Raw genomic sequence first — 14806 nt, forward strand, 5'->3', positions numbered from 1 at the left:
TTGTTTATACTTTGGTTGTACTAAGTCTGGAGTAGTAAAGAAAAAAGAAAAAAATATCTGCCCTAAATTCTTTCTCATCTCTCCTGTTTCTCCTGAGAGAGGGAGTCTCTGCCTACCTGGATACAGTTCATTAACAGCCAAGTGTTTCAGGGCTTCTTGCAGCCATGGACAGATACAATTATTTCAACTGATAAGGGGTTAAATTAATGCAATTCTTTCCTTATTTCACCCTTGAGATTCTTCCCAGCTCCACACCATCATCAACAGTGTTTTAGTGCTATTGCTGACAACAGCAATGCTGCAGGAAAACCACAGACACTGATGCTGGGATGAGAGGAGCTGCAAATGCCTTCCAGGCAGAAGGGCAGCCTCCACCCAGAGCTCCTGCACAGACACCACACAAACAACTCCCTCTGACAAAGCACATCACCCTCAGAGAAAATCATGCCTTCACCTTGCAGATGCAGGTCCCATTCTGCTGTATACCATCCAAACATGTCCCATGGCCATTGCAGGGATTTTCAGAGCCACCTGGACACTCTAGCAGGTAAGAGACAGGACAGATGAGATTAAATTGAACAACCAGCACCTTCCCATCTCCTCCTGCCCCAGGTATTCCAGCTGTACAAAACAAAGGTCAATACACCAGCAAATTATCCAGCATGCCTAACACTGGCCCAGAGGTGAAAGGTCTAAGGAAAGTCCCAACAAGCCATAACTAAATTTCAACAAAGGCACTGAAACATTTTTTGAGGTTGGGCCACTGCTGCCAACAGCACTGAGAGGTGAGGGCAGTTCTGGAACTAGGAACAGACAGGAGCCTGCTTTGCAAAGACACTGAGCATTTTCAGCTCTCCTTGACTTTATGGAGCACTGGAAGTGTGCCCAGAAAAACAGGGTCTCCACATCTTTAGAGTGGGGTACCTCCAGATTCTGAGGATTATTTCTGATAATTCTGAAATCTGTAATTTCTCTGATTAAACTAGTTGCTTATTCAAAGTTAGCATGAGAACAGGCTCAAGCACTCAAACAGTCTCCCATTTTCTGCAGAACTGGAGGGGGCCTTTCCATATTCTGTCAGTCAAACACGTGAGAAGTGTTCAGCTTAGTAGGTCTTGATTTTGGATTTTTGAGACCAGACAAAACAAATTCTCATTACTTGGCATAAATCTGAGTGGGAGTTCTGGGATTGTTATTTTCACCTTGGCTTGGAATTGCTAAGTATTTTCTGTGGCTGAACAGCTGACTGACTCCAGACTATAGAGCAGCACACGTGGCACACGCGCTGCAGACAAGAGGGATATCAGAAAGATCTTCCTCTTCCTTTGGAAACTTTTGCAAAGAGGAACAAAAACATCCCTTTCCAAAAGTTTATTTTTATAGAAGAGACAAAAGGAAGTTCCACCACAGGAGGTTATGTTATGTGTTAAATGTAAGGGGATTCAACTCATCTGGAGCAAAGAGATTATGTGCTGAACAGACAGATATGCTCCCAGACAAATAATGGAGACCTTGTGAGTGTTCAAAGAATAATGAAAATTAAATAACCTCAATATATATTTAATGCCTCTATTAAAACTGGTTTGACCTGTTCAACAGCTGAAGGTTGTTGTAAAAAATCCCAAAACTTACCATAGCACTCTGTACCCCAGAATCCTGGACAGCACTTTTTCTCCTCAATTTCCTTAGTACATATGCGATGGCACCCTGGCAGGGAAAGGGTATTTTCTCCTAACTTGACAGAGTATCTTAAAAAGAATAATCCAAGATTATGATTATAGCACAAACCCAGCACAGACCTGCCTGAGGGTTTCTAGGCAATCCCACTGCAGTGCCCTGATCTCTGAAGGGAAGGCAGGGCCCTCATCCCTGTTCCATGCACACACACAAGAGGTTTCACTCCAGTTATGTCTCCTTTAGAGAGGCCCATTGATTCAAGCCTCGGAGATTGGTTAGAAGAAACCTGTCAGGGACTGGGCATGAGACAGGATCTTGCATCAGGATGGAAACCTTGGGTGCTGAAGGGTTAAACAGCACAGAAAAAAAGGTAGGATTTCCAGGATGACTCACCATTCAACTTCACATCTAAAATAAATTTGAAAGAAAAAAATCTCCTTTCAGGACCCATCCTTTTGTGTCTTTTACTGAAGATTCCAGATCAAAATGCAGTAAATTTGGATTTAATAGCCATATTATTCACAGATTCTCTATTAAATCTTGGACAAATGCCTTAAATCCCTCAAGGAAGCATCTTTTGAACCCATCGTCCCCCCCTCCACACACTGGGTGAGTCCTTGGTGGCAGTGCCTCTTGTTCTGCACATACACATTACAAAACTATTCTTGGGTCTGTCCAACAACCACCACAAGAGCAGATAACACTCAGAAAAGCTGCATAGACTCACATTATTCTTACACTTCATTTTATTTTTGGCACCACATCCTTCCCAAAAGGAACTTGGAAATTGTCTCAATAGCATTGCTGCTTTGGCTTCATCTGACTCCTGTGTGTGTGCAAAAACTGCTATAAACTGCAAAACTGCCACCACTATTTTTAAAGTATTCTGAGGGAATCAGAGAAAGAGCAGACAGTGGAGCTTTATATTAACAGTTAACATTCACTGCTGAATACATACACAAACAATAATCTATAGTGTTTCATTTTACAAAAGCCTCCTAGTAAATTCAGTTTTCCTTCATCCTTTTCCTACCTGCCAAACTCAACAGAGTATGAGCAAGGAACACATGAACAAGCAACTGTCATAAAGTGAACTAGGAAGGCTAAAAGTTCAGAGGATTATTGCTGGAAGCTGGGAGGATATACAAGGGGAACTATCATTAATTTTTTTTTCTTAATAAGCCACTAAGGAATTCTGGGTCTGAAACAGGTTTTTATGCTAGACAGACCTCTGTTAAATGGCTATACAGCAGGATTAACAAACTCAGGTTATTTGGGGCAAGTTAAGAGGTTATTGTCATTTAATTTGTTCTCTGTATATAGAACCTGCCCAGCCAAAAGTCTGTGGGATTTGCAAAGAGACAAAAGCAACAATAACAGGGGCCATAAACCCATCTGAAACAGAACTCCATGGACCTTTACAGCTCAAAACCACGTGTGTGTTCTCCTGAAGAGCACACTACTCCCTGCATAGAAGGGCTGCACCAAAAGCATCACACAGTTAGGAAACAGGCCTTACCTGCAGTCCCCCATCCCTGGTCTTTGGGTGGTCCTTGACCAGCCTCTTGGACACAACATTTTAGGCACTGCAGCACAAGAAGTACACGCTGTATTCATGGTGAACATCGTCTTGACATTGCACCGCATGGATTTTAACTTAAAAAGAAAAAACAGCACAGAAATAGTCCCAGATTAAATTGTTATCCCAGGAACTTATCTTGCCAATCTTGTAATATCTTTATCAAGTTGCACCATGAGTTAGATATCACTGGGGAGGGCAGTGGCCAGTGTAGCACACTCTCCCATGGATTAAACCCTCCTGCCAAGGTGCTGCATGCTTGGGTCCACTGGATCTCAGCTAGAAGCAACAGGGCAGATCACAGCTATCTTATCTTCCCCTATGACCCACAGCAAAGTTTCTAACCATTTCTAAAATAACCACAACTCTGTACTGCTAATTTCAGCTGATCTTTTACAAACATGTAGGACTGGTGTGTGAGGACAAGCCCTAAATTAATAACCCTTGCCAGAAGACACTGAATTAAAAGGCAACACAGCATTTATCTTTTCCATGCCACTGATAAAATCCAGTTCATTGCTGTTGCATGGACCTGCAGAGCTGACTGTGTTAGTTCAGTCTATTTCCCAGAGCCAGGAGCTGCTCACAGAAATATTTCTCATGGCAACTGTCTGTGAGGAGGCACAGAGAGGTGGATGAAAAGGAAAGGTGCTCTGCATCCCTCTGAACACCTCAATGCTTTGACCCCAAGTGAGAAGGACTCCATAAACATTGGCATGAAGATCAGGTAGGACACTTGGATATATCATATGGCTGGTGAATAAATCAGTAAGTCCTTCCACCCAACCAGAATGACTTTAGGGGTTTAGTTTTCCTCACAGGGCTTTCCTGCACCCCTGCACAACCTTGCTTTTCCAAGAGAAACACAGATGACAAAGTACAGCCTCAAGAGTGAATGATCATCATCACATGCCAACCTGTCATTAAAACTTGTGATTTTGCTCCAAAAGCATTTCCTTGAATTTCTAAACTTGTGGAAGCAAGCAACTGCATTGGAAACCTCATAGGTAATTTTGAAAAAAGACAGCATTTTCCACTGCTGATGACAGAGAAAAGCTGAGAGGCATGAGCTGTGTATGCTCCAGAAGGTCATTGACTGGAAAAAACCCAGAGCTCATCTCTAATGTCCCTCTACAGGCATTGTATTTTCTAAAAATAAAAACATATCAAATTTTGGGAGAGGCCTTGATCTGGAATTTTAAAGCCAATCCTGAACAATGCTGCTAATGCAGTAACCCTCCTGTCCCCAGAACTCCTTGTTTTGGATTCCTATCAGCAATCTCAACTTTGCTTCCTCTGAACTTAAGCCCAAATACATACATTTGCCTCAAGGCAAGGGAGGAAGCCCATGGCTTCCCATCAGTTATCAAGAGCTCAGGAAGGCCCTCCCAGATGATAGGCAGCAGACTCTGTCAGGAAAACCTCCTGAGAGATAACCCTCAAGTCTCAGGTCCACAGGGACATGTCCCTGGAATATTTCCCAACTCCTTCCCCCTCACTGGAGTTGTTGAGCTTTTGTTCATGTTTATGGATCCACCTTCTTGAGCCATACACTCAAGAATGCTGCCCAGTGAAGGAAATTATTTCTGTGGCTGTGGTTGCCCTTCTCATGGATATTAACTTCTAGTTGTGCTTCTGAGGCTTTTCTACCATACAGCAACCTCCAGTTCCCCTGGCAGCAAAATCCCCAGAACCTCTTATATCAAGGACCCCCTTGCAGTATAAAGAGCTCAAAAACAATCTGAGATCCATCTCCCCTGTGAGCACCAGCTTTACTGATATTATCCAGCAGAACAGAGATCAGCTTTGCTGTTCCTTATGCACAGAGCAGGTAGATTTCCCATTTTTCATGGATCAAAGCAGAGAAGAAGACAATATGGATGAGCAAACAAGGTGCTGCCTCCAGAGTACTCTGCCTCTAAAGACCAGCAGGACCATTGATGGGGTCACCATCTGACTGGATCTTAAACAAGGACTCCAGATTAAAGCTGGGCTTTTGAAAGGAGCCAGTTGAAGCCAGGCTCATGGGTCTCACTGAACAGCTCCTGCCCTTTTGGTTCCACCAAATCCCAGCGTTAGCCTTTCCTGAGACAATGCCTCAGAAAAAGGAATGGGAAGATGCCTGAGCAAGAAATACAAATGTGGGCTCCTTCCTGTGAGTTAGAATTATGCCACAAACCTCTACCATGTATGTGAGCCACCCTATCTGTATCAAAAAGACCACTAAACATAGAGCACAAAACACTAAATTAAAATTCTCCAACCTTCTATTTCATCTGTACTTTCAGGCATCAGACAAAGTTGGACCAGTAAATGTATTCTCTGTCATGGTGGTGCAGGAAGACACCATTGTTCACATATTATTCTATTTCCCTTCTCTTTTCTCCATCAATGTGGCTCCATTTCTCAATGGAAATGAAGAGTGGGAGAGATGGATGTCTACTATTCCTCCCTGTTGGCATGTTTAATTACTTGCAGACCTCTAAGACAAGACAGTTATTGTGGAATCCCCCCCACCCTACTGGGACACTAGATAAGCTTAGGCAGCTTTCCAGTAAGACCTTCCCCTTTTTATAAGGAAATATGCTTGTGTCAGCAGCAACAGGCAGGAGGAAAGAGGAAGAAAACAGCTGAGTGGAAAAGTATTAAAAAAATATTTCCCTTCTAATTTGAGTGACAGAACTGATGAAGCAGTCATTTTCTGGAGAGTTTTTCTTCTTAGAAAAGCAGAAGATGGAATCAAGGAACATAAATGCAACAGTCTGGATATTCAAATTCTGGAAAGGATGAAAGACAGACAGAAGTTTGAGTCAGAAGTGGCTCCTGGGGCACAGCCTCATGGAAAACAATGATGAACTGCTCCCTTGGGCTTATCTTTGACTGGTTCCTAAGTGCAAAGCCACTGGAAATGAAGTGACAAGAGGGAATATCTGTCCCTGTGATGCAGCACTGCTGCCTGGTGACCGTCACTGTTCTGATCAGGTGATGTTGTGAGCTGGACTGGGTCACAGTCTGTGTACAAAGGAACAGGAAAGGAGGACTGATGCACTCAAACATCTCCAAAATGAAAATTTTAAAGCAGAAGAGATCCAGCTGTAGCCAAAAGAAGTTAAGAGCCAGGGTGCCTCTCTCTTCCAGGCTGTCCTGTGCTCTCTCCCAGCACTCAAATGCTTGTGCAAGAGCTACCACTGTTCTCTGCACTCAGCTGAGACCCAGAGAAGCTTCTGGATGCTGCAATGTTTCCTTCCCTCCTCTCTGAACAGATGTCCCTCACTTCTCAAGTGCTCATTTCTCATACTCCACCTCAGGAGAATAAGCTGGGAAGTATTTCGTAAGGGCTAGTTTCATTCCTCTCATTTTCACTCTTTATCTTTGCCTCCCAAACCATAACACAAATCCTTCTGCATGGTAAAAATCTCAAGGAAGAAAGAAAAATGTATTTGGACGTCAGTGCTCAGTTCCAACAATCCTGGGAGCCAGTTCTGGAAATAGCCATGATCTAATGAATCACCAAGTTTCCAGGGCATTTGTCCTTTACAAAACAGAGCTGCAGACACATGCTCGAGTCATTATAGTCATGAACCTTCCCAAGCAGTTCTCAATAACACTGGAGCTGAACAGAGCAGCAGCTCCTGGACACACAAATTCTTCACACTCGTTCAAGGAAGACACTTGGTAGTGTGAAGATGAAGAGTCAAGCTCAGAAATCACAAAACATGAGATTTACTGTTGCCCTGGGTTTCCCAGCATCTCAGCTGCAGAGCACTGGAAACATGGGGATGCTCAGACCACTCTCCTCATTTCCCACCTGCCTCCATTCCTCCTCCAGCACAGTCTGGGATTGGCCTCCTCCCAGCAGAAAAACTCCCATGGTTCTCACATCTGTTGCATCTTCCCCAACCCATAGCAAGAGGTATGAAAAACCAAATCAGAATAAGAGTCACTGTCATGTTTGAACCATTAAAGCTGAGTCCTGAGGTCACATCAGTGATAAACAGGTAGCACACAATCTCTCCTCTCTCAATGGCCCCTGTGAGCCAAGAAAAGCCTCCTGTGGAATCACAGCACTTTTATTCCAATCAGATCCAATGGGTTTTCTAAACTGCCAGAGAAAGCTTCATTAGATCCTTATTTTTCCTTATCTCCTACTATAACTTTGCAAATGTTTCTTTTCTTTCTCCATAAAGAGGGAATTTTTGAGGAAAAAACTCTAAAACGGAGTTATTCTGGGATTAAGTTAACTGCTCCATTTAACTTCTCTGTAAGTGGGTACTCATACCTAATAATGTAACTGTTTCATGCCAAGCCAGACTCCTCAGTGATTGCAGAGATCAACAGAGTGTCTCCATGCAGAGAGACCTACATTTCCCCTTACAGCAGCTAAAGACACAAGCCCATGCCTCTGGACACAACCTGAAACCCATCTGCCTGGAACCCACATCTCCAGACAGGTGAAATCCACCCCTAGAAACACTTCATGTTTGTGCTCAAGTCACCATCATGATCCTACAAGCCTTCCTAGCATTCATTTATGGCCCTTTCATGAAAGAGTCTATACAGAAGCTTCCACCCAAAGGTCTGACACTGAAGCATCTTTCCAGTCCTCTGGCTTTTTCTAAATCAAGTCCTTAAGACTCATAGGTCTGTCCATTCCCCACAAGGCCCTGCTGTGTCATTCAAGACAAGACAACCCTACACAGGGTGTTCCCCCTGCCCAGGGAACTTCCAAATGCCCCCCACAATTCTGGGCTTAGCAGCCAGTTCACTCCTCCAACAGCAGGAGACGAGGAAGGGTATGGCAGGAGACAACATAAAGTGAATTAGTGTGAATTCCAGCCCACAGGAACTGGGCTGCCTCACCACAGAGTCTAGAGAACAGATCTACAAAGGTATCACACATTCTCCTATGTGCTGCTGCTAAACACAAGAGTAGAGGGGAAGAAATCACAAGAAAAGCAACAAAATTGAAATAAAATGGAAAGTATTCAACAATCCTTACTGAGGAGCTTTTGGGAAATATACTTGAAACAAACTGTTGCAAAGGGACAAATTGATGAGATTGTAAAAATTTTTTTAAAGTAAAACTCTTCTGGGAAACTTATGGATCTGTCCTGATGGATACAAAGTTCCTGTCCCACATACTGAAACTAGCAGAAGACAAAGATGCTGAGAATTTCCCTCTGATGTTGCTTCTTTTAAGTTCAATGCCGAACACAGACACAAATTTAATCTGATTTAAAACTCAAGCAGCTCCCTTCAACCTTATATTTAGCTCCTGAGTTTGGACTACAGAGAAGATACCTCACAGCCCTACAGTTTTTACTGATTTTATTCTGCACCTAACTAAATGTAAATGAAAAAAAAAAGAGTTGTGGAGAGGACTATTTCCTAACATGCTACCATCCAAATATGAAGAACTTCTCAATGAACATTTAAACAAAGACCCGCAGACTTACCTTCTGACTCTGGCAGTCAGCTGTGGGAGTGAAGCATGCTGCTAAGAAGAAAAACAGCAATCCAGGAGGATGCATTTTCATGCTTTTACAGCAGGACCCTTTACACAAAAGGGGTGGCGAGAGAGGCTGCAATTTCTGTAAGATAACACCGCCTACTAAGAATCAGATCCAAGACAAACCAGAGGTTAAAAGTAAACAGGGAGAGAGCATTTTTGCACTGTGCTTTTTGGCTGCAAAGCCTTCAGAAATGGATCTGCTACTTCTAGTGTGATTTCTGTATCAACATAAGCTTTTTCTTTCCATTCTTTTTTTAAATGCACAAGCAGAACTCCTTAGTAAAAGGTTTACTCAAAACAGGAACATCTACGGATTTCCTCTTACATATCAGTTCAAAACAGAAGGAAGGAAATCCTTAGTTTTCAACTAATTGGAATGAAAAGAGGTTAACTGTATGCTTAACAGAAAGCAAATGCAATGGGCAAACTTAAATACCATAAATTCATGAAGGGTAAGTTAATTTCCTTTTGCCACTGATGTGAATATGTCCATAACATCTCAAAGTGAAGGTAGAGCTGAGCAATGCCTATGCCAAAGTATTGCAAGAACAAAGCAATGTGAGTGACAGGCTGTGCTTCAGAACAGGAATGGAGCACGTTGCATCAATCAATCAATCAATCAAGCACTTTGGGCAGGCTTTGATATTTTTATTTTAAATAGTTGACTTCTCAGCGAGAAAAGCTGATGCTATGGCAGCAATGGCAAAATTTATAATTTCCAAATACTCTGCTGACAGCTTGATGAATCCAAGGAGCATTTCCATAGCAGTCAGAACAGAAAAGTCCCAAAACAGTTTAAAAAAATACACACTAACCTGAGGTACAGTCTGCAATTTATATTCTCCTTTTGAATTTTACAAAGAATTGATTATTGATAGATTTTCCATGTTCTTTGTCTCCCTGCCCTGCCAAGAGAGCCCACTATCCTGAGCAGTGTAAGGACTGCTTCTGTTAGCAACAAATCTCACTAAGCGATGAGGCACCTTCATATTTTCTAGCCATTAATAGCACATGAAGGTGCCTAAATGAAACCAGGACATGGAACCATTCTTGTGTTTGCATAAATAATGAGAGCATTAATACCTTTTTGCCCCTGCATCCCCACAAAGCCACACATGCTGTAACACACGAGGCGCACAGGAAGCGCTGTACTTACTGCTGCCGTTAGCTGTGCTTCACTTCTGCCTTCATCCTACAGGGAAAGGCAGCATGATGAACAGCCAGCCCTGCTATATATCCTGCACTAACAGGAAGCAGATAAGGCACACAACCATCCACTGCAACCCATGTGAGCAGCACCAGCCCACAGCTCAACCCAACAGCTCAGCCCTCTTGTCCTGCCACAGGACAACTGCAGCCCCAGGAGTGTCACTGCCCAGCTGGTGCCACCCTGTCAGGGTCAGAGGGCTCACACTGCTCTAGAAACCATTTGGTACCCTGAAGGTCTTCAAAATGAGGCAGAGGCACCATGGCTCAGCCAGCTCTGGTGGGATGGGAAAGTCACAAATGGGCAGTGGGGACACTCTTATTTGAATGAGAGAATGAAAGTGTTTTCTTGGCCTGCAGTCACGGCCCTGAGCTGGCCATGGAAACACAAGAATGAGGTTGCTCCTCTGCTCCATGCTGCCCCAGGAGGATGGTGAAGATCGTTGGGTTTTCCAAGAACTGGCTGGATGACACAGGGATTAAGTTGCCAGAATCCACACATAGCTGATAAGTTTTTAAGGTGAAAATAGCTTACCCTGGGGCACTGGAAGGTGCATTGGATTCTTTAATGGCTCAGCACTGAAAATGGTACAGGGCAAGAAAAGACACACAAAGACTGATTCCAGGGTTTTCCACTGCTGCTTATCATCACTGTATCTGACCTACTGCAGGGAAACCAGGAAGGGAGAGAAATGCTTGGTGAAATTCCTGTCTGAATTAAATAAATCAGATTCACAGCAACATCAAAAGGTTCACAGCCAGCTTCCTTATCTGACCTCACCTCAATTAAAGACTAGCAATACAAAAGCAATATACAGGCTAAAAATGCAAACAGTGAGTAGTGCCATTGTACAGCAGCAGAGCATAAACTGAAAAATCAAAAGGTCATCTGTCATTAGACCCTGCTTTCCTGACCAAGCAGCATAAGCACTGTGTGTTTCAGCCACTGCCTATGAGTTGCTCTGAGAGAATGGAAACTTTGCTCACCACCACTGCTGGAGCTGGAACACCAAAATCTGCAACACTTTTGGATCTTCATGATTCTGAAAATTAGTAAGAAGGTGAATCACTGACCACCTCTAAATTAATAGGTGGCCAAGAGCCATTAGTAATGTTCAGTGCACAGAAGCCAAAGTGCTCTCAGCAGCACTTCCAGCTGGCAGTGTCATCAAAGATGGCAACACCAGCAGAGAAACAGCACAGGAAGCAAAAATGAGCCAAACAAACCCAAATTACTGCTCCACTCACGGTTTCTGCTCTCTTCTCATAGATGGATTCCTCCTAGGCAGATATATCTATTTTCTCATGGATGACATCTATAAAAACTTTATACCTTAGAGGCAAAATGCATTGGATCAATTTTTTGATTCCACTGTTTAGTCCAATACTCTTCAAAACTGTCAACAAATAGAAATCCCAGTTCCCTCACTCATTTCAATATTAGACCCACTCATGCACAGAGGCATCTCTACAAAGTATTTCAGACCCCAAAATCTCATAAAGCAAGGTCCTGAGATCTGCCAGAGAGCCTTCATCAAAAGAGAAAATTTAGGCAAGGCTTGTAAAGATCTAATGACAGAATACACAAACAGCCCTGTGCAGGCAGAGTAGGAGGATTTTGTTCACGTCCTAGTCAATGTTTGATTGAAATAGGATTGTGCAAATCCAATTTTAAAGCATTCAGTAGGAGTTGTCAACTGTCTGCCAGTGTGTTTATCTGTGAGGTTTCACACATGGATTTATTTGTTTTAGAAAGCATGGAGATTGACTTCTCTGTCAAGTGTCTCTTGCCCACATAACAGAAGGTGGCTGGTTTAGCAGAAGTCACAGACGTGGGTCTCAGAAACATCTTCAAATTCTGGCCCTGACTTCTTCAAGATGACTGCTACAAAACACTTAAAATTTATCTTGTGGGCTCAGTCTCCCCCATCATCAGCAGATTGTTGGCAGCAGGAAAGCTCAGGATTTTTCTCTCTCAGGGAAAAATTCCTTCTCCTTTTATTTATGGATCAATTACAAGCTGAGTCCTCTAAAGCAACTTTTGTAAGACCTGGAATTTTTATTGTGTACACATTAACATTTGAAGTTGAGAATCTGCTGGTAAAAATTACTCAACCTGTTTCACAGAATAAGAAACCAAACCCCCACTTGGATAAAGTCAAAGGATAAGGCTACAAACCCTCCCAGACTCCCTGCCTGCCTGTGCCACACACTGTGTTTTAAAATGCTGGGTCACCAGCTCTGTTCTGTGAAGTGTGTGCAGCTCTGACCAGATTGGGCAATTTCCTGCTATTGAATTCTTTTGTATAGAAACTACAGAGCCAAGGCAAGTGATTTGCCATCCAGTCCACCTTGCCACACAGCTTCTCTGGGAACTGACCATTTGGTTACATCCACAGAGAGAAAAGGACTCTTGTTCTGCACTTCTGGCAAAGCTGGGAAAGGACATTAAGTCCCTTTGCTTGAGTTGTAAGGCTGTGAGTCTGAAAAGGATTAAGCAGGCCAAGCCAATAGTGCTTGTGTGTAGGAATGGGGCCAGCTGAACCATACTTACCCAACATACCCTCAGGGTCCTGGTGAAGATGCAAGGACACAACCCTCATTTTCCTTTCCTCTTGGCAAATTGGAAGGAACTGGAATTTTTAAGGTTTGCTCATAAAAGCAAAAATCTTGCAAGGACTGCACAGAGAATAGAGTCTGTTTATCCTTCTCTTTCTCACACACACAGTAGTCCACTTCCAAGCAGACAAGTAGGGCTGCCTGAGCACAATGCTGTGGCAGAATTCAGAAAGAAATTGTCATGGTTGCTCACATCCTGTTACTCCAAAACCTCTATGGGCACCAGTTCCAATGTCAGTAAATAAGTGCTTTAAGTCTGGCCTATGACTTTCTCTTGACTCTGAGTTTCTTTACATGTTCTGCTGCAGTGAAAAACAGCAACATTTTCCTGTCTTTTGGTTTTAGTTTTGTACCTTTCCCATTTATTAATCTGGGATTGTACTGGAAAGTCAGACTCTAAATTCCCCACAGGTACCCAATATTAATTAGAATTCTGGGTAAAGCTCTTTGTTCAAATAGCTGAGCTATTGAAACTCAGTACCTGCTGATGGGAGCACAATGGCAGAGGCAGTGAGCTCTCCCATGAAGTGCTGCTGATTCTTCAGGCCCTGTTGTCTATAAGGGACACAAAGGGCCTGCAATGTGCTTGACTCAAGCTGTACCCAAGAGTTTGCCAAGGACAGCACTGATGGGAGTCAGAATCCTGCTAGCTCTGCATTTTCAGCAACTTCAGAGATGCCAGGGGTTCTTGTCATCCCCTCTCAGAGACCCTGAAGACTGAAGCACAAGGGCTTGGTGCCCTCCTCAGCTACTCTGGCTACTGCTCTTCATGCACCTATTCAGGCAGATTTTTTCAGTGCTGGCCAGTCTTTCTGGATCTAATGAATTTCCCATCCTCCCTTTTTCACATCAAATTTTAGCTTTCCAAGTTACTAAATGCCCTTTAAAATCAGGTGGGCATCAAGCTATAGAAGCTTGTGGTCTGCTCTGAGCCACAGCTTCCCTGCTTTTCCTCATGTGGCTGCTTTATGCCTAAGATTTGGTGTGTTTGAAGATTACTACTGCACAAGTAAACTTTCTGATCAGAATGCAAGTAAGATGCAGCAGCACTTTGTGCTACACCAATTAAAAAACCCAGTTCATTATCAGGGCTGATAAGAACAAGAAGGTGAGGGGTTGATGGAAATACATGACTGTGCAGCACATCCACAGCCAGGCAGAGCAGAGCTCTGTAAAGCAGCACAGGAATGGACACAGGACACACAGGATGCAGGTCACACTGTCATTTCTTCTTGCAGACAAAACAGTGTAGCCCAGGTCAGCACCTCATTTACTTTCCTTCCTAATGAAGTTCATTTACAATTTTTTAATTGTGATACAAGGAAAGTTTTAAAACCTTGATCCTTGGCAGATGACACTGAACAAAAATAATTGTTTGGGCCTTCCTAGGGGGGCAAAAATCTACATCAGCTGTAAAGCCAGAACACAGAAGTTTGAGAGTTCAGGAGATACTTTCCTGACAAAGGTCCCCCCACCGGCCTTTGTGTGTTTCTGGTCATAACTTCAGCTACTCAGATATTGTCTTAATGTTATACAAGGGTTGGAAGCTGGAGAGAATTTGAGGACAAAGGGTTACTAAAGAGGAATAAGCCTGCAGGGTTTTGTAGTGCTCTTGCAAAAAAAGAGGCAGAAATCAAGACTATTCTACGTGAGCTCAGCTGTTGACAGTGACTTCATTCTGCAGAGCTTTCTGTAGAAACTAAATGTGAAAAGTTCTGGGAAATCTTTGTGAACTGAAGCAATCAATTTAGTTGCAAGATAAGCAATTGTACATTTTCAAGAAAACCTCACTTAAGTTCCTGTATTTAAGAACAAAAGACTACATTAAAATTACACAATAAAGACAACAGGCTGACACTGAAGAATGACAGTTTATGAAAATTTTCAGCTTAATATTGCACTTAAATGAACAGAAATGCACACAAAGCACTGACTTCAGCAGGCTCTAACACAGAGCATCTCTCCTCCTCTGGAGACTGACTGGGAGAGTTTGAGCTGTTCAGGCTGGAACAAAAGCAGAACCAGGGAGATCTGACTGCAGCAAAATCAGGATTTAAAAGGTTTTTAATGAGGGACTTTTTACCACAGCAGACAGTGATACAACCAGCAGAATGTTTTATAACTGAAGAAATTTAGATTAGATGTAAGAAAGACATCCTTCACTCAGAGGCCCTGGCACAGGTGGCCCAGAGATTCTGTGGATGCTCCACCCC

General features: G+C 43.1%; 1 protein-coding gene across 1 annotated transcript in view; it reads right to left on the reverse strand.

Annotated features, from left to right (window-relative positions):
• The window catches only part of STAB1 (stabilin 1), a 52150-nt gene extending 42191 nt beyond the window's left edge, over window positions 1-9959 (reverse strand). The window contains exons 1-5 of the mRNA XM_063164326.1: window positions 9925-9959; window positions 8713-8847; window positions 3197-3333; window positions 1633-1748; window positions 455-540 (exon numbers count right to left, since the gene is read on the reverse strand). Of these exons, the coding sequence (XP_063020396.1) occupies window positions 455-540; window positions 1633-1748; window positions 3197-3333; window positions 8713-8793 (420 nt within the window). The 5' untranslated portion in view covers window positions 8794-8847; window positions 9925-9959. The remainder of the gene's footprint in view (window positions 1-454; window positions 541-1632; window positions 1749-3196; window positions 3334-8712; window positions 8848-9924) is intronic.
• Between the last annotated feature and the right edge of the window lie 4847 nt (window positions 9960-14806).

The sequence above is a fragment of the Melospiza melodia genome, chromosome 10 (genome assembly GCF_035770615.1).
Source record: "Melospiza melodia melodia isolate bMelMel2 chromosome 10, bMelMel2.pri, whole genome shotgun sequence".
NCBI classification, from domain to species: domain Eukaryota; kingdom Metazoa; phylum Chordata; class Aves; order Passeriformes; family Passerellidae; genus Melospiza; species Melospiza melodia.